The sequence below is a fragment of the Mytilus galloprovincialis genome, chromosome 10 (genome assembly GCF_965363235.1).
Source record: "Mytilus galloprovincialis chromosome 10, xbMytGall1.hap1.1, whole genome shotgun sequence".
In the NCBI taxonomy this organism is placed as follows: Eukaryota; Metazoa; Mollusca; class Bivalvia; order Mytilida; family Mytilidae; genus Mytilus; species Mytilus galloprovincialis.
The window spans coordinates 75,173,952-75,199,837 of record NC_134847.1 but is presented as its reverse complement, the minus strand read 5'-3'; the positions used below and the strand labels follow the sequence as shown (position 1 = coordinate 75,199,837).

The 25,886-nt window shown below is 31.4% G+C and overlaps 1 protein-coding gene across 2 annotated transcripts; it reads left to right on the top strand.

Annotated features, from left to right (window-relative positions):
- The first annotated feature begins 410 nt into the window (after positions 1-410).
- Positions 411-22,513, top strand: LOC143048389 (organic cation transporter protein-like). Of its 2 annotated transcripts, none has more exons than XM_076222066.1 (11): positions 411-433; positions 5,687-5,840; positions 7,951-8,176; positions 9,847-9,950; positions 12,391-12,545; positions 13,190-13,358; positions 13,968-14,180; positions 14,861-15,087; positions 19,955-20,136; positions 20,408-20,559; positions 21,146-22,513. In XM_076222066.1, exons 2-11 carry the CDS (start codon positions 5,698-5,700, stop codon positions 21,252-21,254), a joined length of 1,680 nt encoding a protein of 559 aa, XP_076078181.1. In that variant the 5' UTR covers positions 411-433; positions 5,687-5,697; the 3' UTR covers positions 21,255-22,513. The 2 variants fall into 2 exon arrangements, with proteins under 2 accessions (XP_076078181.1, XP_076078180.1); XM_076222065.1 differs by lacking the exon at positions 411-433 and adding an exon at positions 453-4,561.
- The last annotated feature ends 3,373 nt before the right edge of the window (positions 22,514-25,886 follow it).

Sequence of the window (25,886 nt, the reverse complement as noted above, 5' to 3'; positions counted from 1 at the left end):
CTAATATTAATTAATCATAAAATAATTCACTGTGATACGGGGACCGTGTCAACGAAGCAGTCTTTTGACTAGGACATGTCTTAAGATGGTCTAACGACACATCTTAGTCCTAAGTCAGGTTGACGAAAGTCTCCAAAAATAAGATATGTCCTAAATTTGGTCCTAAAGTTAGGATACAAAAATAGGTGTCTTAGGATCGTCCTAAAAGTTACGATGTCCTAAAATGAAATAAAAACAACCAATATGGCATAAACTCAATGATAATAAACCCAATAAAAATTATGATGCAATATTAAACTATTATAATATTTAAAAAAATAACTAATTAAACAAAATGTTGTTTAATATTTGTTAAAGATTCAATTGTGATACATTATTTTCAATTTTCAGACAAATTTGATCTTTAAAGTACTTCCAGATTTCAACAAAAAGCGTATGTAGTATTCAGTTTGAGTTTTGGAAATTAGAAACATATTTCAAGAACTTTGTGTGGGTGTGCTAGAACTAACTCGATGTACATATCCAAAACATTGAGATATTGCGGAGTCAATTGGTAAATTGCTTTAATTTACTATATAAAATGAAATTGGCATTTCTATACTCAAATTTATTTGAAATAGACATCAATAGTAACTCTTCAAAAAGTATGTTTGACGATGTCATTTTGTTACGCTCATATATAGAATAAGTGGTGCTGTCTTTTTTGCTTTAAACAATACTATCAACATGAATGTCATTTTTTGCACCAAACCAAACCAAACAGTGCAATGTTAATTTTGATATGGTAAAACATGATTTCCTTTCAATCAATCGTTATTCAATACGTGTAATGAAATCGATTGGACCCAAAAACAAAACTCAGTTACATACTTACATTAAATTGCAGCACTATCATCGCATTTCACAAAGTTGTGTGACTATTTAGTTTCGTTGTCGTATGAAATTCATTTATATCATTTTATCATGTATAATAACGTATAATTATATACTTTAATTTGCCATAAATTGTTTTCCATAAAAGAGTCATCCTCCCTCCCTGTACACATAAAGTGAAATAAAATATAATATATGCCATTGAATTCTCTACATATATTTTTCAATTAAATAAAATGTGTTAGGACGTTCTTATGACCATCGTATAGTTAGGAATGTCATAAGATAACTTTGTTTTACATCTTAAGACATGTCTCAGACACGTCTTAATACCATCCTTAATAATATCATAAGACCTATCTTAGGACATATCCTAGGACTTTCATTGACACGGCCCCAGTTTTACTAATGAATGCTGTTTGAAATATTTATGTTCAAGCAATTGAAAAGTTAAACGGGTGTCATTTTGAAATGTACAGTCACTGTTTATTTTCAATGAGCGTAAGTATCGTATTATTTCCAAAGATTTCTTATAACCACTGAGAAAATTAGATCCATTATGCCCAATAATATCTTATTTCCAAGTCGTTTGCAATATGTTTTTAAATATCATTGACCATTGATATGATTGTAAATTTAATGATCATCAAAAGCTGAATTATTCGTGTCGCTTTATAACTAGGTAGACATTGCCTTATTCGTAAATGGCAAAACTTTCCTGAATTTTCGGATGACAGTTGTTTTCAACTCGGTTGATGTGTTTGAGCTTTTCGTTTTGTCATTCGATAAGGAGCTTTTCGTTTTGAATTTCCCTTGGAGTTCAATATTTTAAGATAGATTGAGAAAAAAATGCCAAAACGATTACCAAAACAAGAGCTATCATCAAGCCAACAAAACTGTTATTTAAACATTAATCAGAGGACAACATTGCGCAAGGACAAAATAAACTTATTGACTCATGGTAAAACCGTGAAAGAACATATGTGCATAAATAATATTTAGTTTGGTTTTAAGTTACTGATTAAAATTAAATGTAATACCAATAAAAACAATATCCAAGTTCTAATCTAATTACAAGGTTGAATTGGTTACATTTAAGAGTGATTTAATTTAAAGGATAAATTAGTTTACCCGGATCGTATTTAGATTTACGTCATTGGTAAACAAAATCACCGAAAAATGAGGATGCGTTATTCCGTGTATAATGTTCTAATACTGGTTTTGACCATTTTTGCATACAAGACTCATAAAACATTTGTCATTCGTCAGACATTTCAATTCGTGGTTGAACTGTTCCCAGGAAACCCACGAAAATTGGTAACCAACGAATAATAATAAATCAACAATAAGTCTTCTACAGGTACAAAGAGTCTTCTAGACCAAATCCTTATATCTTTAGAGATCAGTTAAGGACCAAAGAAAGTTGTGGTTACGCAATCCATGAGTCACTAATTAACCAGTAAAGCATAAATTTAAAAAGCAGGATGTATATTTCAACATTTGTAACCTATGACAATACAAAATGTATTGTATTTTAGGGCAAAAGGTAGAATTTTTACTTTAAATCTATTTCAATCTTTACAAAGCTCTCGACATATCAAGGTAGGATAGAATTTCTTTAATTTTTTTAGTATTTTAATTCAAACAGTATTTCATGCCAAGTTACTGTAAGAGTTAACATTTCAATCGATTTCGTCCTAAGAATTGCATTGGAAAAGATTACCAATTAGATGTAGATATTGTATAATATTTTTCAATTAATGTTTTTGTTTGACTGCTTTTTTATTTTATTTTATATATGCTTGAAAGCCTCACTGTGATTTTGAAATGAAGAAAAGTAATAAAAGCGCTGTTTATTTGCTTTTCGTGTGTTTATGTTTGTTGTGCATGTTCTGATTTTGTGTCATGGAAAGATACCCACTATAATTTGCTTTTCTATTTATGACAGGAGAGCGCACACTTCAACGGTCAACAATTGTAATATATGTATGAAATTTAGAAATTATGATCAGTTATAGCTCATCTTGATATTCGCTAGGATTGTGACTATCAGGATGAAAACACTTCGATTATAACAATACTCAATTATCTCCTTGATATCGCATTAAAAATAAAATAAGTTTTGTTATAAATTCAGCCGTTATTTTTCTCAAATTGATAGTTACATATTTTTCATGTTGGAAGCTGCTGAAGGCCGTGCGGTGCATTAAAATTGCTTACATTCACTTTATTTTAACTATGGTTAATACTGGTATCGTTGACAATTATATCGATTCTCCTTATTTATAATGTAATGAAATGTTTCCTGATATAAATTTCGGTGATATTTGTTCTACTATAAGTTGCCTATTCATTTATCGTGGATTCTTTTTCTAGAATAATGGACTCACCAAATCTGCATAGAAATGAAATAGATATATGGTTTTTATCTAATGGTATAAGTATCGCATTCATCAAATAGATTTTTTTTGTTTGGTGATGTCTCACATGTATACAAAGGTGAAATTTCAAACCTGATTTTTCTGTGTCTTATATTAAACAATATATTAATAATACAAGATATTTCCAGAAAGTTTTATCAATTCATGCTATGAAGAAAATACTAAAAGGTCTTCATAATTTAGAGAAGTGTAAAGCAGTAAGAAACAATAAACTTGGGAGTTTCAACAAATTGTGAATGCAATTTACTCATTTGTTCGATTGTAATTAAAGTCCTATTATAATTCAAATTAAAATGTGTGACCTTACATCAAAAATATTCATCAGAACATTTTATTTTTTTTTCGATTTCTTTTATTTTGTGCATTAATTTTTCTATTTTTGTTTTATTATTTTGAAGTTTTGTTAATTACACTTATTGTTCCTCAATATTTCCATTCTTAAAAAACTATAAAGCTTAGAATATCTGTATGTTTGTTAAAATAATTATTCTAATATGACCATCCATTTATTTGTAGTCCTTTTTTAACATTTATTTTGTTATTTTTTAAATGCAAATGAAAAATGTGGTAATATATTATATAGTAACTACAGCTGATATAATGTTTTGTAAAATGAACTAACAGATACTAACATATATATATTTACATGATATGTTGCTAACATTAACGAGGCCGGGATAAGGTACCGGTGTTCGATGTTTTCATTACTAACAAATGTACAGATTTCAATAAAAAATGAAAATTAAAAAAAAAAAAAAATTTTTAAAATCCACATGGGCTCATGGTTTCTTTTTCAAGAATCCATTTTCATTTATTGCAACTACAACATTGATAACATATCAAATAAAAATGCAATAAAAGTAAAAGGACATGAGAGAGAGCATTCAAAATTGAGTATACAAAACCGTGAGCAGAAATAAAGACAATTAATCTAAACAAATCAACCTGAAATCCTCTCCCCTACCTAAAAATTTGTTGTGGTACATATAACTTAACAAATTTTTTTTATCTATTTAATTGATTTTCGTAAAATTTACATCCTTAATGTACGTCAGATGATTACTCAAGTTATTATATTTTTAACATCTTTTATACTGTATATTTAATCTTTTCCTTGAAACAACTGGTTTATGTACCGTTCATGTACTTATCTTAAATCAATGTTAATATCAATGACCAGTCTTTTGAAAAGGTCGGATTATTACGAAAAACGATGGAATAAATTAAATATACGTCTGAACCCAATCGTAAGTGAAAAAAGTAACTGTCAATAGATAAAAAGAAATAAGTATTTTACATTATTATTCTTCTTCAGTATTAGTTGCCGATACATAGTTAAATATTATTTTATAAGAATAAGCATTCTGTAGAATTTTTTTAGCGTTTTATTACAATACCCTATTGAATGTTTGTTGTTTGTTATGATCCCACGTATAATGATAATGTTGATGTAGCTCTTATTTGAACTTCTTATGTTATATCAAAAGGTAAGTATTGTGTACCTTTTTCTGCATTCGTTGCAATTTATTTCATGTGTTGAAAATATAAATGCACCAAAGATATTTAATACTTAAATCAAAACATATGAATGTATCATGTGTGTGCTCTGTAAATAGAGTCACAATTTGTCTAAACTCTATAGGTGACTTACTGTTTAAAAAAAAATCTATTGTTGAAGGGGTTGGGAGTCTTTCTGAATGTATTTGTTTGTGTTTAAGAGTTACCACTTAAATAACGAGTACCCAATGTCTTTTTTATGCTACGGAATTATTTGAAATTTTTAATCATGTACATACCCCCACTGCTGTTTGGTTATTGATAATGATACACATATTGAAAAATCATCGTTACATACCATCAATTCTTTTGATAAAATACTCGTTTTGTCTGACTGTTTTGAAAAGCCAATACTTGTATACATTGAATATATTTATGCAGTGAGTATTGGAAAGTTGACATACTGTAGAGAAAAGTTCATTCATTATGAAACGATGTTTCTTTAAATAGTATATATAACTATCGCCTACATATTTTCATATTGTATGCAGACATTTAAGTGTGTCAAATCTCGCTGTTATTGTCATTCTACGTTTCATTTAAGTGCAATGTTTATGTGTGTTATATATTCGCAGACTGTAAAGTTTTGAATACTTAAAATTTCTTTTAAAAATGACGGTGTATATAAAATAAAGATATTGCATGTTTGCCAATGAGAGAGAGATTTACAACTAAGGTTAACGTATGGCCTTCAACAATTAGCAAAGCTCATACCGCATAGTCAGCTATATCAGGCACAGAAATAAGATAACATTTGTTGAATCTATCTTTCTTTAAAAATAACAATATAGAAATACTTTCTTCTATTTTTTCAGGACCGTTCATTATGCATTACGATGGTGTATTTAGTTATATTGGACAGTTTGGAAGATACCAAAAGTTTGTATATTTGTTGATATGCGTACCACAGATATTCAGTGCTATACAAACGTTGCTGTCAGTTTTCATACTCCATATACCTAAACACAGGTACTTACATATACTTTGATGTTATTCTTGTTTCGCTCGTTTGTGTAGTTATTATAAGTTCATGGTTTAGATGCGATTAACAGAGGTTTAATGACGAGATATTAACTATTAATAATGTATCTATAATAAAATCGAGAATGGTAATGGGATATATATTAAAGAGACATCAACCCGACCAAAGAGCAGACAACAGACGAAACCATCAATGGCAATTGCAATCTCAATCGCAAACACAGCGAGCGCAATCGCAAACACAGCGAGAAAATACCGCATCGGAGGTGCTCCTCAATTGCCCCTAATAATGCCCGCGTCACATTGTCCCGATTTTTACGCCGATGGCAACACGATTATGGAAATTTTCAAAATCGGGACTGATCGTAGCCAGATCGGGCTATTCGTAGTGCCATCTTTAACCATCGTAGAACCATCGGCCACTTTTTCTAGCCTTCGGGGACAACTTCGGGAAGGGTTCTAAATTTTTTAACATGTTAAAAAATCACCGAAGGTGCGTCCGATGTTTAGAGTTCGTATTGAGTTCGTATCACCATCCTCACCATCGTAATGTCACCGGGAATGCATCTTTGAACATCGTATTGCATTCGTGTTTCCATCGTTTCCATTGGGCAGTTTTGACATTACGATGTCTACACGAATGAATCACGAAGCTAACCGAAGGTCTTACGATGGCAACACGACTTCGTTAAGACCTCGTAATCCCGTCGTGATGCCATCGAATAAAAGTACGAAGGTGACAAGATGGAACTACGACGGCAATAAATCCAGCTAAATGTAAGTTAAAAGTTAATTTTCGCGCTTAAATACATTTAAAGTGCCATACGCGATATGCACTGGTCAGTCTAATACGACAGTTAAGAAAGACGTTCACAAAACATGGACCTCATATCATATGATTCTATGAGAACAAGAAAGGCGACAGCGTTGTTTCTATTAATTCAAATGGAACAAGAAGAGCAGGTATTACAGGCTCAGGATTTACTTTTACAAATAAAACATTATTTTTTGTCAATTTTGCATTTCAAATAACATAATAAAAATCATAAACGCGCCTCGTATACCAACACTGCAGGTACACGTATATAGGGAAACCAACTTTTCTTCATTATTCTGATTTTTTTATGTAACGTCTGAGTTGTTAACTAAAGGAAGGATGTGGGGAAAGCAACTAATGCGGTAAAATATGACATATAGAAAGAAAACAAAATGTTTAAGTCTATATTATTATGATATTCTCCTGGAAAGAGCTCTTTTTGAATAAAAGGGATCAACGAACCCATTACCTTACCTTTAAGATAGATCAGTAAACATGGGCATAATTATGGGTGATATTCAGACTAGTGCACACATTTTACAGTTCAAACAAGGCAATGCTGAGCGTGGCATCCCCTCGTATGTAACATATTGGGGACAAATATGGACACTATATTTGTATATGACACATGCAGAAAATGGTAAATTGAATACGCATATTTGATACATGAACTATTTTTTAGAAATCAACCAAATTATTCAGTAACTGGAAATACCCATGATCTTCCGTCTTATGATTAAACAAAAAATTAAATGTACAATATAATAGATATTCAATATTGATCAAACAATTTAAAACACGTGATTCCTTCGGCATATAATTTAAATGCATCGTAAGCTGTACACGGACGTCTTTTAGACATCGTATGGCCATCGCGCCATCATCGTAATCCATCGTGTAGCCTTCGTGATCCATCTGTAGGCTTCGGCTGAGATATGAAGCTTAAATACCGTCTTCGGTTAACCTTCGTATGTCCATCTTTTGTTATCGTATATACTTACGGCACCCTCGTATAGACTTCGTTATTCATCGTACTTGTTTCGGTCACTTTTGGGTATTTTGACGAGATCGGGACCGACTTCGTACGAACTTACAATTTTCGCATTCGGGTGTCCATCGTATATAAAAATCGGGACAGTGTGACGCGGGCATTAAATAAAATTGTGTACTTAGGTCAGTGAATCTTCGGGCCCGAAATTGACAACAAAATTGACAACGAAATTGACAACTTTTTAATAGATCGTCATAACAGGTTTTAAAAATACGTAATATTTGTTGCAGGTGCCATCCAGATAGTATCATTTCGAAACCTTTGGGTGGTCCATATCAGGTACCAACCATAGATAACATAAAGCCCAACAATGTAACGGTTCATTTGCAATGTGAAATATTGAACATGCGTCAAAATTCCACAGAAATAGAAGTAAAAGTCTTACAGAATATGATATATCGTTGTTCGATGTGGGAGTATGACAGGACTTATTTTGAAATGACGTATGCCATGGAGGTTAGTAAACATACAATATTCATTCAGTGTAAGCGAGGCTGGCAGATTGCTTCTCGTGTTTCGAAGGGAGTACAAATCAATTTTATACGTGTTTACTCTAAACGAATATTGTTTTTATCTTACAATTTAACAATGAGCTTAAAGGTCTATTTTATTTTAATCCAAATCGTTGAATTTGTTTTTAAATGTTATCGAGATGACTTATTTAAAGCGAGAACCTAAATGATGATCTCAAATTGTCCTGTGTTGTTAATTCTCGACTCCTAGGAGTCGAGATTAAGAATTGAACGATGGACACTAAGGGCGTGAATTTTTCTTGCTACCTGATTGGAAGATATCACGAGACGTGAATAATTAAAATTTATTGATTGGTTAGGACAATCCAAACCAAGTAAATGTCCTTCAATCCCGTAGAGTATCGGATTTGTCGTCTCTATTTTAGCAATTAGATTTTACACAGGTAACTTTTATCTATAAATAGACGAATCTTCTGGAGTAAACAACAACGTTAAACGATACTACAAGTTCATAACGTGTGACCTCACGTGTGTGGTAAAATTTGTTGATTGATGCACGTGACTATTCTAGTAAATGAATTAATCTACAAAGCGAGAGCTCTTTCCATTTTCATCAGCTAAGAGTCGAATTTAGCACTTTTTGAAAGGCTATCGCTTGTAGTAGTTTGATTTTAACCGTACGCTCGTATTAGAAGCTGGATAACAGGATACTATGGCAAGCCGTTTTGCTATTTATTTTTACTTCAAGATATTTCATAAATTTTATAAGATATCTTATATAGTTTATAAGATATCTCATATAGTTTATAAGATATCTTATATAGTTTATAAGATATCGTATAAACTATATGAGATATCTTATAAACTATATAAGATATCTTATATAAAAATTGTTCAGAAGATATCTCATATTCTTTATAAGATATCTTATAAAGTATATAAGATATCATATAAATTCTATGAGATATCTTATGTAACATTAAAGATATCTTATATAACATTAAAGATATATTATATAATATATGAGATATCTTATGAAAATGAAATTATATAAGATATCTTATATATTTAAGGAGATATCTTATATATTATAGGAGATATCTTGAAATAGTAAAACGGCTTGCCATAGGATACTAATGTATACGTTAATCACTTCGTGTTATCTGATAACATGTATATGTTTAAGAGAAAGGTCGGTTAAGTAATATATTGAAGTAATATCACAGTTTTAAAGAAATGTTTGATGGCAATTGTATTGATAAGAATATGCATAGCAGTTGATTTTTTTTATAAGCCAATTTAATTTTTAACAGTCTTTTATAAATTTACCCTTGTAACTGCAAAAAAATAAGAACTGCTATCTTTTCTTTCGTGAAAATATTATATAGGCCATGGGGAACTATTTCGAAAGGAAAGAATGTACCTTATCTAAGCTTAAACCAATATACATTTTCCAAAGACCTACAACAAAATAGTTAAAGCACAGTCACAATTATATTTCAAGATATTGTTTTGCCAAACTGAATGCTACCATTATTTCTAAATACAATTTATTAAAGTTTTAATTGGTATGATTGTCCTTATGAAAATGCACAAAAACGATGATTTGGTATATAGTTCATACGATGGAAATATGATTTCTTTTCGTGATAGAATAACTTGGTCTGTGAGAGGAAGACCGACACAACACTAGTAATGGTGTTATTTATGGCGGGATTTACTGCTGGTTCGCTGTTGACTGGAATAATGTCTGATGCGTAAGTCAATCGCATCACACAAAATATTGCAAATTGCTTACTTTTAAAATAACTCGGTTCTATATATATGATTTTGTTTTTAATTGTTTTCTTATCTGTTATCTTCATCATACATTCACTATATATACAATACATAATTAAAAATTGCATCCCGGATGGAACTTTTCTGGTTTAACTTTAAGGTACAATTGGAGCCAAAAGTTGTATTATTCATTTACTATTTATGTAGGCAAACATATTTACTTCTGAATGCAGTCAATATTAAGAATCAAAGGTTTTTCCTGTATTTTCATATCTGGTGCATATTGAAAAAGAGGGACGAAAGATACCAGAGGGAAAGTCAAACTCATAAATAGAAAATAAACTGACAACGCCATGGCTAACAATAAAAAAAAAAACAGACAAATAATAGTACATAAGACACAACCTATAAAACTAATGAATAAGCAACACGAACCCCACCAAAAACTAGGGGTGATCTCAGATGCTCCGGGAGGGGTGAGCAGATTCTGCTCCTCATGTGGCACCCGTCGTATTGCTTATGTTAATACAAATCCTGTAAATAGTCTAATTCGGTAGGTCACATTCGTGAAAAGAGAAAGGGTATTACGACATAAGGAACAAATCCGATATCATCTGTGAAACGGTTATTCCATAACGGTCAACCAACTCGTGATGGCGTCCGTAAAATTTACGAAGGGATGATTTCAACTTCACCATTTGGAACTCATGGTTTAATAGCTTCCCTGTGAGTAGCTATCCTCTATCAAGGAAATCATGATATGAAATACAAGCCCTAGAATATCGTATCAATTGGGAGATATATGTATACTCCGTAAGCAGGCGCTGCTGGAATGTTGCTACATAGAAATAGAAAGTTCACGATTGGGAAGCTGAAATCATCTCTGTTGTCGTAAAGTTTTGTTTTCAACCAACCCTCATTGTCAATTATTTCTAGATGAAAGTCAATATATGAGGCAGACTTACCTGTATCTGTAGTATCCTTTATCTCCAGTTCGATGGGATAGATTCGTTCAACATAGTCACCAATTTTTCTTTTATTATTTAGTGAGAGAACATCATCTATATAGCGGAACGTAAAGTTAAAGGATATTGCTAACTTCTTATCTTTCTTCCTAAGAAGTTCCTGTATGAAGTCAGCCTCATAATAATAAAGAAACAATTTGGCAAGAAGAGGGGCACAAATGGTTCCCATTTGAATTCCGACTGTCTGTTGAAAAACACGTCCTCTAAACGTAACAAATCTGTTGTCAATTTGAACATGAGTGGGCATAACGTGTACTTTTGCATGCTTTACTACTAATATTGTGTAACGTTAACATAACGTTAAGGATATAGTTCATATATTTTCAAACACTTTAAATAATTAATGAAACAAAATCCAAAGGGAACTTATCTATAGATTACAAAATAAATCCCCCTCATTTCACAGAAACTTTTACAAACAGGATACATATATTAATGTGCTTTTCCTTTCAAGTTAAAATATAATTACATATTGCATTTAATCTTCTATTATTTTGTTTTTGTTTTTTGTTAAATTACTTTGAGTGTCACAACTTTTCGAGCATTTCGAAAATTACTTAAAACAGAAATGGAGTTCTTCGTCATAACATGTGTGGTATAACTTCGTTTTTCTTCCCCTTTGGCGTTTGTCACTATTTGTCTATGAGTTCGAATATCGCCTCCTTCCTTGATGGGTGCATTTTACATAGACAAATAAAATCGTATAATAGAATCAAAATGAGGATGTTAATTTGATGTATGCCTTTTTATGCTTCTTCGTTACATTTGTTGTTTTTATAGTGATTAAGATGATAACACAATGTTGACTGCTGTACCCCTATTTTTGACATTTTTACCTATTGTGTCTGTTTGTTTTGTTCACGCATCGGTGACAATATAATGGAATTTGATGCGACTGTCATACAAGTGAGAGGTTTAGCTAGCTATAAAACCAGGTTCAATCCACCATTTTCTACATTTGAAAATGCCTGTACCAAGTCAGGAATATGACAGTTCTTGTCCATTCATTTTTGATGCGTTTTGTTATTTAATTTTGCCATGTGATTATGGACTTTCCGAATTGATTTTCCTCTGAGTTCAGTATTTTTGTGATTTTACTTTTTGGGTACATTCCGCCTTCTTTTTATAAAGTCTAAATATGAAAATGATTTTTGTTGACTTGTGTGCGTGTATGTTTGAAATTAAACATATCAATTGTAAATGTTTTGGTTTATTTCACTATTAAGGTTTGTATTACCACAACTTGTTGAATATATGTAAAATACATTTTATTTGCAAGAATAGCAAAAGGGGTTGAACACAAGATACAATTAAAAAATAGAGATGTCCATCCCATCTTATTTATTGAAACAAGAATATTTTTAATAATGTAATTGTATTCCTAATATTACAGCTTTGGACGTAAGAAGACCCTAATGACCTCTATAGTACTCATATCCATACCAAACATTATCTTGTCCTTTGTTTCCAACTTTGTGGTATTTGGTACCTTACGGTTTATATCGGGATTTGCCGTTGGTGGATTGTTAGGAACTGGATATGTTATAGGTATATGTGGTAGATAAAGAAAAAGAATACTGAAATAAAGGAGTAAATGTAAGATTTTTAATATTATTTTTTTGGAAGGGGACCACAGTTACTCTTACAATAACAGAGGTAAACATCTCTTAATTAAGACAAGTAAGCAGTAAAATTTTAAAAAAAACAAACAAACAAAAAAAAACTGCTAAATCCCTATCTTTGTATACAGACTTTTATTACATAAAGTGAAAAAAACGTAGCATAATTTATTTTTTATAAGGCCCCAATTTTGATATGTTTTGGCAAATTTCACTATACAGCAACACAATTAAACAAAGAACATAAAGTTTTTATTTAGATATATTACTAAGATCTACGACTGTATTTTGAAATTTTTATATTAATAGTCCTTGCCGACCAAATAAGATCTCATTTCGGTTGTTTATCAGTTAATATGCGGTTTGCATGGTTTATGCTTGCTTGTCCCTTTTCGCGCGGAATACGTCTTAGATCAATACAGAAATACCGAGCCTTTATGTTTTTCACAATCATAGTATCTATTATCGAATGCAAGATCAAACTACATATTGAACTACATTCCGAGGCTGCGTTTGATATGTTTACGAATGTGTTGTATGTTCTATTTATTTTTAATTATTTGTCTTTGGTAGGTGTTGAATTGGTTGGTCCCGAGAAAAGAATATGGGCAGGAATAATATTTGAATTTTTCTGGGCAGCTGGAGAAATGCTCCTTGCACTAGCAGCATATTATATACGAAATTGGAAATATCTAAACTTGGTAGTAACCATACCATCGCTTATTTTTCTCAGCTATATTTGGTAAGTAATGTATAATAGTTATCCTTTGTATGATTTTCGTATACATATTATATTCTTGTTTTATTTTTTTGTCTTGTACTCAATAAATACTTCAGACAATCATCTTAGATATCAAAAAGCTTGACACTTTTTTAATTTTAAAACAAAACAATTAAAGAGACTGATTTTTCAAATTGGGATATTTAGATTACAAATTTTGCTTTACATCGCAACAAAATAAGAATTTGAAAATAAGTGGACATGCACACAAGACAATAATCCACATAATGAAGCAAAACCTCCCTGCATGGTATATAATGGACAATGAGTGTAAATCAAACAATGTGGACATCGAGCATAAGTGCTTTATATATATAATTGTGTGGGATATTGTGTGTTCACTGGGTTGTAAAGAAATCCATTCATTATTTAATTTAGAAAATATGTATAAGAATAAATGCATATATATGTATGTAAAAGGAACACAAATAAGAGCTTTGGTAGTTTCCTTATGAAAGGGGGGACATAAACTCCACATCAGGCTGTCAAATTAAGTTTGCACATTTAAACTGTCGTGAAGAAACTTATTTGTTTTGAAAATTCATTAATGAACGATATATCTGAATTCAGGCTCTTGCCAGAATCGCCGAGATGGTTATTGGTTAAAGGGAGAGCTAAAGAGGCAGAAGAGATATTACAGAAGACTGCTAAATACAACAAAACAAGTCTCCCACACAATCTGTTTGAGAAACATTATCTAGAGTCAAATCAAACAGTACCTATATGGACAATATGTAGATATCCTAAGCTGGTGCTGGAATGTCTTGTCATTATCTATGATTGGTAAGAACTTGGATATAGAAATCGTTAGTATGCTAGTTTATGCATTGAATTAAACAATATATATCATCATAGAATGACCATAAGATACGCCAAACTACAACAAGAAGTCAGAGCTATTAATGTAACAGAAAAATATACACGAGACATTATTCTCAATGATGAAGCAAAAATTCCCTGAATGGTAATGGACAATGAGTGCTAATCAAACAATGTGGCAATCTTATGAATGTCCCATAAAGAAGAACATAATAGGTTTATATAATTGTGTGGGATATTGTGTGTTCACTTCGTTTTTAGGAAATATATTCATTTTTAATGAGAAAATGTATAAGAAAACATATGCGTATATTACCAGTTAAGATTAAATTTTAAGGGCTGTCACTAATTTTAAGATTACTTCAAGATACACTCTTTGAAGGTAAGATAATCTTAAAATGATGATTGCTTCATGACACTGACTCCAGGAACACAATTATGTGCAACTGTGATAAATGGTCGATAACTTCTTTATGATCAGCTGATAAGTTGCCAAAACTAATCACCACCTTACCAATTTGACTTGATTCATCAAAAAAAGATTCACAACTAAAAAAAATTAGATGCATTATTAAATTTAAATGTGTATCGTATCATTTCAAAAATATCTGAGTATGTTTGTTATTTAAAACCTGTCTTTGTAGGATGATGACAAGCATGGTATTCTATGGGCTCGGAATGAATGCAGGAAATCTTGCTGGAAGTATTTATTTGAACTTTTTCATGCAGAGTTTTGCTGAAGTTATTGGGTTTGCAGGATGTATAGCATTCCTACATAAATTTGGAAGAAAACCTGTATTCATTGTATCGATTGAGATCAGTGGTATAGCCTGTTTGGCAACCTTCATTCCTGTGGTGTATCTAGGGCCAGGTATGTACGACAACCTTCATTCCTGTGGTGTATCTAGGGCCAGGTATACACAGTAGTATAAATATCAGTGGTGTTGTTGTAACCTTATTCCGACTATAAGACATTTGCGGAATCTAGGTCTATACCTAAGATTATACTTAGACTTACGATTACAGTTGACAAAAAACAAGGGGTCCACTCAAAATAAAAAATAAAAATAAACCCAAATGAGATACATAGTAAAGAGAAATTGTATATTTTTTATCGTGTAAATAGGTCTTCACATGCAGAAACTTATTGTTACAACAAATGTGAATCGCCACAAAGTCCCCACAACTTTGTGTTGGTTTTTTTATTCTCCAATGGCGTGGTCAACCTCTACTCTATATGTATTGTTTTTTAGTTATTATTTATAACTGTTGATGTAAATGTCTTTTGGTTTTACGAGTCTTTTGTTTACTCCTTGGTTTTGATTGTTATTGTCTCTATAGTGTGTAATATGTCTATTTAATTTTCTACACTTCCTTTGCATATTCTGGGGTTTTTCTAATGTAGTTAGGTGTCAATACTGGCTATCTGTTCGGATATATTTTGTTGCCCAGCAAAAACATCTGTCAGGAAAGATAATTCTTGTCCTATATTTCTCATCCATCAACAAATATTGCTGATGCCAAAGAAATCTGCACTCAACATAACATATCCTATCTTCGTTGAATATTACAACTTGAGTGTGAATGCAGTGACAATGTCTGAGTGTGAATGCAGTGACAATGTCTGAGTGTGAATACAGTGACAATGTCTGTGTCCTGAGTGTGAATGCAGTGACAATGTCTGAGTGTGAATGCAGTGACAATTAATGTCTGTGTCCTGAGAAATACTGCTCCTGTGGTTCCGTTATCAGCCACAAACTTTCAGTAGATAGCCACCTGCAAGCGGAAGTTTTCGCCCATAAATGATTATATTTGTTTCTTGAAATAGGTATACATGTATGTGTTTCATATTTGGTAGTCGAAACACTAACGTCAACTACTATAGTATTCCAGAAGACGGGTGTGATTGTAACCATAAAATAAAAGACGAATTCTTTTTCCCGGGGAAAGCTTATGTTCCCGACCGGTTCTCTGTAAAAAGAGACCATTATCATCGGCTACAATTTGAAGAAACGTTTCATGAGTTTCAACTGTTAAAGGAATATCGGTTGCTTGCAAAACAAGTAAGCACATCTCTCCCATTCCAAAAGTCTACAGCATTGCCTATTATATTTCCCTGATAGTAAAAGATTGGTTTGTCGGTGGTCAAGCTAGGACTATAAGGGTTAGAATCAGACGACGAATAAAATGTGTACAATAACATGTAATGAGTCCGCATCAGGTCAGGTAATAAAAGCTGCCATGATGGTTGATCTGTGTTCTTCATAACGGGGAAAATAAAATAAATGCACGAAATACACTTATGATTTATTAAATTGTTTTCCGTATTAATAATTCCACTCACTTTACTAAAGAAGGCGGTTTATTGTAATTGGGAGTCGTTCATATTTTATACGAGTACACTTTTGTATCCACAACTGCTCCCTAAACGACTCATGATATTTTTTAGAGTATAAATCTTGCCAAATAATATAAACGGTATTTTTCAACTCTTTGACGTTAACGATGCATGTAGTAAATATCGCGTTGGCGATTTTTTTTTTAATATCAGCTTATTATTTATTCTTAATGAAATATGAAAATATCTCGTTATAAATGATGTGTTATGGTTTTGATTAAGATTCGGATTCACTTAATATTCGTGTGCATTAAAATATCTATATGAAGTAATATAATTTTATTTGATAACATATAACTACTTTATTTCTAAAGAAATATAAAAATAAAAATCCTCGTTTAAAAAAGTTGTTTATTGGGTTCTCAGATACCGTGTACTTTAAAAGACAATTTGATTGCTTTGACTTGCACTAAATCAAAAATTTGGTTCTCATAAATCCTTGTACTTTAAAAGCAAATTGAGTGATTTGACTTGCACTAAATCTAAAATTGGGTTCACATACATCCTTGTACTTCAAAAGACAACTAGAGAGCTTTAAGAATATTCAAACGAAATTCTTGGGGGTCTATACTTTGGAATGCTTGGTTTAATTAAAAATGTATTGCATAAATGTCATATGATATGTTTAATGCAACTTAAGTTTTTTTAAATGGGAATCGATGAAAAGGGGCATTTAGAACCCACTAGTCGACGAAAATGACTCCACCGTGCATGGTCAAAAGAAAAACAACGACAATACAAATAAAACTCCACAAAGAAACATAGTGTTCAATTCTACATTACGATAAAACAATCAACCGATTTTGACGGATTATAGTATATGTTTTCCAATTATAACGGTAACGTTTAAATAATTGAGACCTCTGACAAATACGGATAATTTGACAAACCACAATATGAATTGAAACAAGTTGACGCTTACGATAATCGAAAATTACCATTTGAGACATTTCAACCATCTTGAAAGATTTCTAGGATCACTTATATCAACACGGGCCCGTAATGTAAAGACGAATATTCTTATTGCATTGGAAGATGTTTGTTGTTTTATGTTTTCTAATTGATCTCGTTAGGCCATCATAAAACAATTTATAGTAACCACTTATTAACAAAAGTATTTCTAACTATTCCGAGTTGTCTCCAAACTGGTCCGAGTTGTCTTTAAATTGGCACGAGATTCCACCTCAAGCTGCAATGAAGCCATTGTTTACCGATATTTCGTTGAAAGCCGTTGTTCAACTATAGAAAAACATCATAGGAGTTAGTCTTTGTTTTAAACCGACGGTTTATATTTACACTTTGAAACGACCCAAGCTTTAAATGCTCCCTGTAAGTGTAGTTGTAATCCTAATCGTAGGTGTATAACTGTTTCTGCAAATGTCTATTAAGGGCCATTATTTATGTATCAATTAAAAGCAGTACAAATCGTTCTGCTTTACCAATTATAAAATCCTTATACACCTGGGGTGGTGTTCTCGAAGCTATCTTAGGATTAGGACGTGTCCTAAGACCAACTTATGACAAGTCTTTGTCCTAAGTCATGTTCTCGAAGCTCTCTTAACTTAGGATATATCGCATTGTTCGTCCTAACTTTAGGACACCTAATTAGGTGTCCTAAGATCATCCTATCTTCATTTTCACTTTGTGCATGTTTTTTGCTAATTTGTTTACGTAAAAATTGACATGAAATTAAGCGCACCATAGATTATTAATAGTATATTAAGAAATTGTGTATGATTTAAACTTTGAACCTCGTGTTTCACGATACGATGACACTACAATTTTCAAATTCTCATTTCAAAAAACATTGTATTCAGTTAAAAATTACAATCTTTTTTAATATTTTTTTTTTTAATTACATTTAACATCATGCATTTAATAATGCATCTTAGTATACAAATTTCGTAAGCAATTTTATTAATAGTTTTCGTCTTTCATAAATGTTTTAGCAAAAAAATACGTTGACTATCTTAAATTTCGTACTTAGGATATGTTTAGGACGTCCTAACATAAGATGCGTCTGAGATAGCTTCGAGACACAACTTAAGAGTGTCCTAAGACGATCCTAAGTCCATCCTAAAATTGGTCTTATCTATGACTTAGGACGAATCTTAGGATACTTTCGAAAACACCACCCCTGATAAAAAGGACGATATTATCAGGCCTTTTCTTTGACCAATTACATTCGACAATCAAGAGGGGACTCGTTACTACTTCAGGCCCACAAACTTCTTCGCAATTTATAGCAAAAGCCTTACCCAAAACAGTTCTGTCACAAAATATATATTAATATACGAATTAAGATACTTATATAAGTCAGAACATCTTAATGAGTAAAAGTATTGATCGAACTAATTTACCAAAGAATATGCTTGTGTGAAATGTCCATTGTGTTGGTCAACCTATGCATGTGCACGATGACACAGTTACATGAACATGACTTTCTAGATTAACTTATGTTGCCCTTTAGAAGTGTTTTTGTGTTAAACCAATTTAGATGAGATGTTTTTTTATTGATCTGTAATACCCACATTTCCATTTACACGTATTATATATGTATCTTTTGATTTATTTATAAAACAGGGGTCTGTTGTTCAACTTGTCGTTAGGGCTAACGCGTCGTTAAAATTTCTTAATCATTCGGTTAAAATTAATCATATGATTAGTGTGTTGTTCAACTTGTCGTTAATTTTAACGCTGCATTAAAAAGGCTAAAACTGTCGTTAAACTTAATCCACCTGTTTGAGGTGTATTAAATTTTAATCATATGATTAAAGCATCCAAGATGGCTGCTGTATCAATGCAAAAATTAGTTTATCCTCGAAATATGAGGCGTTTAAGAGATATTTAGCTTCTGGAAAGAGATTTCAGCCATAAAATACCTTAATATTTGAAAGAAACACAATATAGTTGCTAGGAGTTGAGTTGAAACATAAATTGGAAAGAGATTTGACAAGATGGGGCGAAGGATCGGACGCACTCATACAATGGGCATTTGATAACAGAGAGAAATTGCACATTTAGGCAGGTTTTCGTTTGTATTTTACCGCTCAGTGACAGTGTTGATTGCAAAAAAACTAAACGTACGCTGAGACGGGCCACATGTTATTGTGCGGAACCATTCAGCAAATTATGACGAACAGCTTTCATAAATAAATAATGTTACCATACCATTAATGTACAGGCCATAATATGTTAAAGTATTAGATAATATTACTATTTCTGCATTTCGAGAGAACAAATAATGAGATCTTATAAATGTTCAAAATCCGTGTTGTATTTTAAACTCATAAACAATACATTTAACTATGTACTCAATTTCATTTTTATTTTATTTCAGATTATCAATGGTTAACATTAGTTTTTGCCACGATCGGGAAGATTGGTGCTTCCTGTGCATTTGCTGTTTTATTTTTATATTCTGGGGAGATTTTCCCAACAGTGATTCGTAACAGTGCTTTAGGAATAGGGACATTCTTTGCCAGGGCTGGTGGAATGGCAGCACCGTATATAGTAAATATGGTAAGTGGATCAGATCAGAGATGTGTTATGGTAAATTGCTCGTCGGAATTTGTAAATGACTTATACGATTTTAAAAGAAATGAAATTTTCATATCTTGTTGTTTATATTTGATAATTTGCTTTTTCTAGATTATATTTATGACCGGCATTATGTGTGTAAATTGTATGTAAATATGCACTCTGAGAAGATTTTATACTATGAAAACAAAATAGCACATGACATACATGTGTTCAGCAAAAAATCATACTTTTTCTTTACATCCAATTGCAGGTTATGCATGTAGAAGGAGATTTAGGTAAAACATTGCCGATGGTAATATTTGGTGTATCCTCAGTTATAGCAGGATTACTTTCGTTTTATCTGCCTGAAACTAGATATAAAGATTTACCAGAATCTATAGAAGATTGGTTAAGTTACACAAAGTAAGTCATTCATAGGTAGAAAAAAATGAAAACTTAATAAATCATGCGTCCAAAGCACTTTCCTAAATGACTTTCATCGGGAACATTTCCGGATATTACATGGGGAGAGGGCAGGAGGATTATCACGTACAATACTCAACTATTCTGAATTTTATGATTCGTTTGTCTTATGCACTCGCAATTATTTTCGGTTCTTACCCGAAAATCAAATTGTTGTTCCCAACAGTCGTAGAAATTACTTACACATTGTGTACTTTTTATTATCTGTTAAATTACGTTAAATTTATCAATTTTCTTTCACAAGATGCTCATTTCGACAATGCATATCTCATCAGTGATGGTAGTGGTCAAATATCTAAAATATAAAGCTTGTATGAAAAACGAAAAGCTTATAGACAAAAAGGGAAAAAAGCCGACAAGGAATCAGAGCTTTCCATGATGGAGATATTTTCCTTAGTTTTAGATTTTCGAAGTACTTGATTTTCGACAACAAATTTCACTTCAGTGATGACTGAGGCTGGAAAATGAAACAATGTCATCTTGCTTAAAAACATTTCTTTATACCCCCTTTTATTTATTTTTGCAGGAATACAGATATTAGTAGGAATAAACATATCGAAACAGAATCATTGCAGAAAATACAAGAACTACAAGAACTGAGAGCAGAAACATCAGAAAGAGACCCGTTTATATGATTATGACATAATTTAGTTTTATACCGAGTATGATATCAAAACCATTCTCCAAAACTCTTGAATTTGTGAACAATTAATGGCTAGCTTATAAGCATACGATTATTGTTTTTCTTTTAACAAAACACCTTTAAAATTTAAAGCCTTAAGCTTTAAATATTTTATAACTACAAACGAAAATTATAGTTATATTTTGTTTTATATCTTGCTATTTGGAATATAATAATAATATCTTTAAGACCATACTTGAAACTGTACATTTGTGTAATCCTGCTTGATGTTTTCTGTCCCACTCTGTATGTCAAAAATAAACAAATAACAAAAAAAAACTTTAAAGCCTCCCCCTAAACAAAACCCATCTACCAAATCACCAACTACAATGACAATGGACGTTTTGTTGTGTATCAATTAAATGGTTATATCGTATCGATATGCATGTAATATTATTATTGCATAATTGTGATGTGAAACTATACAGTCTTATAGTCTCTGAATAGAGTCTTAGACCAGATACTCCATATACTCTAGAGTATTAAAGGATCGTTTTGAATAAGAATAAAACCTGTGAACATTGTGACCCCTTCCCTTACAAAAAGGGTGTGGGGATTCATTTGTTGTCATTTTTTCTCATGTGAAATTCTTTAATACTATTCTAAACAAAATAAATTTGTTTGTCATATATTGGAATTATTGTAACCAGTGGAATACATTTATTTTTGAAACTGAATGGGGTGAATTCGTTCTTTGTTGTAGAACTTAAATGATTTTGTAGCATTTTATATCGCTGTTTTTAAAAGTAATGTAGAAATACCTAATCCCCGTTTCCATTCTCATTTTCATTTATCAAATGCCTACAAGATATGCAAATTTTATTTCCTTCATAATCGTACAAGGCATTTTTTTGTACACATTCCGTCTAGCAATCTACTATTACTGATTATATGTTTTATTTATTCTTTTCACCAACGTATTGTTTTGTTTTTGCTTTTGTTTCTATTTATCTATTTTAGTTGTTACGTTTTTTGTTGATATTTATATTACCAAAAGGATACATCATGAGCTATGTCAGTATATTGCTCCTGAAGAATTTTGATCTTAGAAATGTGTTTTTATTTTATTTATTTTTTTCACTTCAAGTGTTGAATCGTTTTATATGCATGTAATATGTAATCATCAATTTTTTTTATATTTCCTAAGGAAATGCATTTTGTCTATGTAATTTACTCATGTTACTATGTGCATAAACTATATTTTTAGAATAACTATTCTGTTATATTTATTGAATTTTACACCGACAAAAATATTAGTATGGCATGCAAGACCCATAGGAATTCAGATATTTTTCCGATAGAAAATTTTTACCACAATGAACAAAAATATGATGAAGCAAGAAATGATTTTTTTTTTGCGCAAGAAATACCACTTCTTATTACAACATATAAATTCAAGAAATAATGTATTGTAATGGCTCTTTGAAATAGCTTGGGAAGCTTATCTCTTTATCAAGTTATATGGAAGAGTAGTCATGGTAGTGTATAAGGCTGGAAAAAAAATATTTGTCAACATATTTAACTAGCTTCAGTAACTGCACATACGTTAATCTGTACTTTGTGTCTTGAGTATTATTTTACTGTACTTTGTGTTTGATTTGTGTCGTTTTGATGAGACAACATTTATCTTAAAGTGTGATGGTTCGTCACTGTCCTTGGTAAGAGGGGCTAGGGTTGGGCGCCCTCAAAAATGTGTAACCACGTCATAGTTGAAGGTCGTGCAGTTACCTTTAATTGCTAACTTCTACGGCATTTAGTCTGTGATGGAAAGTTGTTTCACTGCATGGCAGTCATACCACATCTTGTTATCTTTATATTAACTTCATGATCAATAGAAATAAACGTTTCTAACACTTCACAAGACTTTTTAGCACAACTGTCTTTTGATAAACATGAATGTAATATTGAGTATGATGTTCATTAATAGTTAGGCAACTTTTTAAAAGCCCTTAATATTCATAGGCTGCACATTTACATCCCTATAAAAATGGAATGAATATGTGAACATCACGCGTAATAAAAATCAAATAAAATAATCAATTTCACAAAGCAAAAATAAAACATAGGATCAAGCTAAGTGAAAACAATGCGTATAAAACATTAGTTCGAAGAATTATAGAATACGTCAGTTCGATATCTGGGATCCATATATATTTTAGTACATATATTTCAATAAATTATACATATACAATAGATTACAACTTGACAATCTAAACATGGTCCAGAAAAAAGCATCTCGGTACTCAACAAATACAGATAAAAAATGCAAGACTTGCCATACTTTATTAAATATAAATTTATGTATCAATTAAAAGCAGTACACATCGTTCTGCTTTACCAATTATAAAATTCTTATACACCTGGGTCCTGTTTCACGAAGCTGTCTTAGGACTAAGACATGTCTTAGGATGGTCTTACGACATATCTTAGTCCTAAGTGGGTTTCACAAAGTGGTCCTAAATTAGGACATCTCTTAAAGTTGGTCATAAAGTTAGGACAACGCGAGAGGTGTCTTATGATGGTCTTATGATAGTTATACGTTTATTTATATAAATTACACTCATTTTTTATATAAATTTTGAAAATAATATCTTATTATCATCTAATTATCTATTCTCCTGTTCCTGTTTATAACGTTATCTTTCTAGATTGACGGATTATCCTGATTTGTCAACAATGAAAATTCGATGTATTGGTATCAAGATTGCACGATTTTATCCCTTAACCTTTTTATAACCAATAAAGTCGAAATTGAATTCAACTCACTTGTACCAAAATAATGTCATCATTTTATATTCTTTTTTCTTAATTTTGCATTAAAAATTTCATATCCTTTTTATATCAATTTTGCAAATTATGTCATTATATTAATCAATACGTTTAGAATAATTTATGGTGAGCCATACTACATTTACATGAATTTTTTTCCGCAAATCATATTTATATTTGAAAATCTATCTACCAAATCACCAACTACAATAACAATGGACGTTTTGTTGTGTATCATCACTTAAATGGTTATATCGTATCGATATGCATGTAATATTATTATTGCATAATTGTGATGTGAAACTATACAGTCTTATAGTCTTAGACCAGATACTCCATATACTCTAGAGTATTAAAGGATCATTTTGAATAAGAATAAAACCTGTGAACATTGTGACCCCTTTACTTACAAAAAGGTGGGGGAAAATTCATTTGTTGTCATTTTTTCTCATGTGAAATTCTTTAATACTATTCTAAACAAAATAAATTTGTTTGTCATATATTGGAATTATTGGAACCAGTGGAATACATTTATTTTTGAAACTGAATGGGGTGCATTCGTTCTTTGTTGTAGAACTTAATTGATTTTGTAGCATTTGATATCGCTGTTTTTAAAAGTAATGTAGAAATACCTAATCCCCGTTTCCATTCTCATTTTCATTTATCAAATGCCTACAAGATATGCAAATTTTATTTCCTTCATAATCGTACAAGGCATTTTTTTGTACACATTCCGTCTAGCTATCTACTATTACTGATTATATGTTTTATTTATTCTATTTACCAATGTATTGTTTTGTTTTTGCTTTTGTTTCTATTTATCTATTTTAGTTGTTACGTTTTTTTGTTGATATCTATATTGCCAAGAGGATACATCATGAGCTATGTTAGTATATTGCTTCGGAAGAATTTTGATCTTAGAAATGTGTTTTTATTTTATTTATTCATTTCACTTCAAGTGTTGAATCGTTTTATATGCATGTAATATGTAATCATCACTTTTTTTTTAATATTTCATAAGGAAATGCATTTTGTCTATGTAATGTACTCATGTTACTATGTGCATAAACTATATTTTTAGAATAACTATTCTGTTATATTTATTGAATTTTACACAGACAAAATATTAGTATGGCATGCAAGACCAATCAGATATTTTCCGATAGAAAATTTTGCCACAATGAACAAAAATATGATGAAGCAAGAATTTTTTTTTTTTTTTGCGCAAGAAATACCACTTTTTATTACAACATATAAATTCAAGAAATAATCTATTGTAAAGGCTCTTTGAAATAGTTTGGGAAGCTTATCTCTTTATCAAGTTATGTGGAAGAGTAGTCATGGTAGTGTATAAGGCTGGGAAAAAACATTTGTCATCAAAATCAACTAGCTTCAGTAACTGCACGTACTTTAAAAGAGGGACGAAAGATACCAAAGGGACAGTCAAACTCATAAATCTAAAACAAACTGACAACGCCATGGCAAAAAAGGAAAAAGACAAACAGAAAAACAATAGTACACATGACACAACATAGAAAACTAAAGAATAAACAACACGAACCCCACCAAATACTAGGGGTGATCTCAGGTGCTCCGGAAGGGTAAGCAGATCCTGCTCCACATGTGGCACCCGTCGTGTTGCTTATGTAATTACAAATCCGGTAAATAGTCTAATTCGGTAGGTCACATTCATGAAAGGGAAGGGGATTGTAGTTACGACGTAAGGAACATATCCGATATCATTTGTGAAACGGTTATTCCATAACGGTCAACCAACTCGTGGTGGCGTCCGTAAAATGTACGAAGGGATGATTTC

What these genes read in the sequence shown, in the direction of transcription:
- LOC143048389 (XM_076222066.1), top strand. Translation starts at nt 5,698, where the DNA reads ATGCATTACGATGGTGTATTTAGTTATATTGGACAGTTTGGAAGATAC. An exon ending in CTCCATATACCTAAACACAG is followed by an intron (nt 5,841 to 7,950) that starts GTACTTACATAT and finishes TATTTGTTGCAG; the next exon opens with GTGCCATCCAGATAGTATCA. An exon ending in ACTGGAATAATGTCTGATGC is followed by an intron (nt 9,951 to 12,390) that starts GTAAGTCAATCG and finishes CTAATATTACAG; the next exon opens with CTTTGGACGTAAGAAGACCC.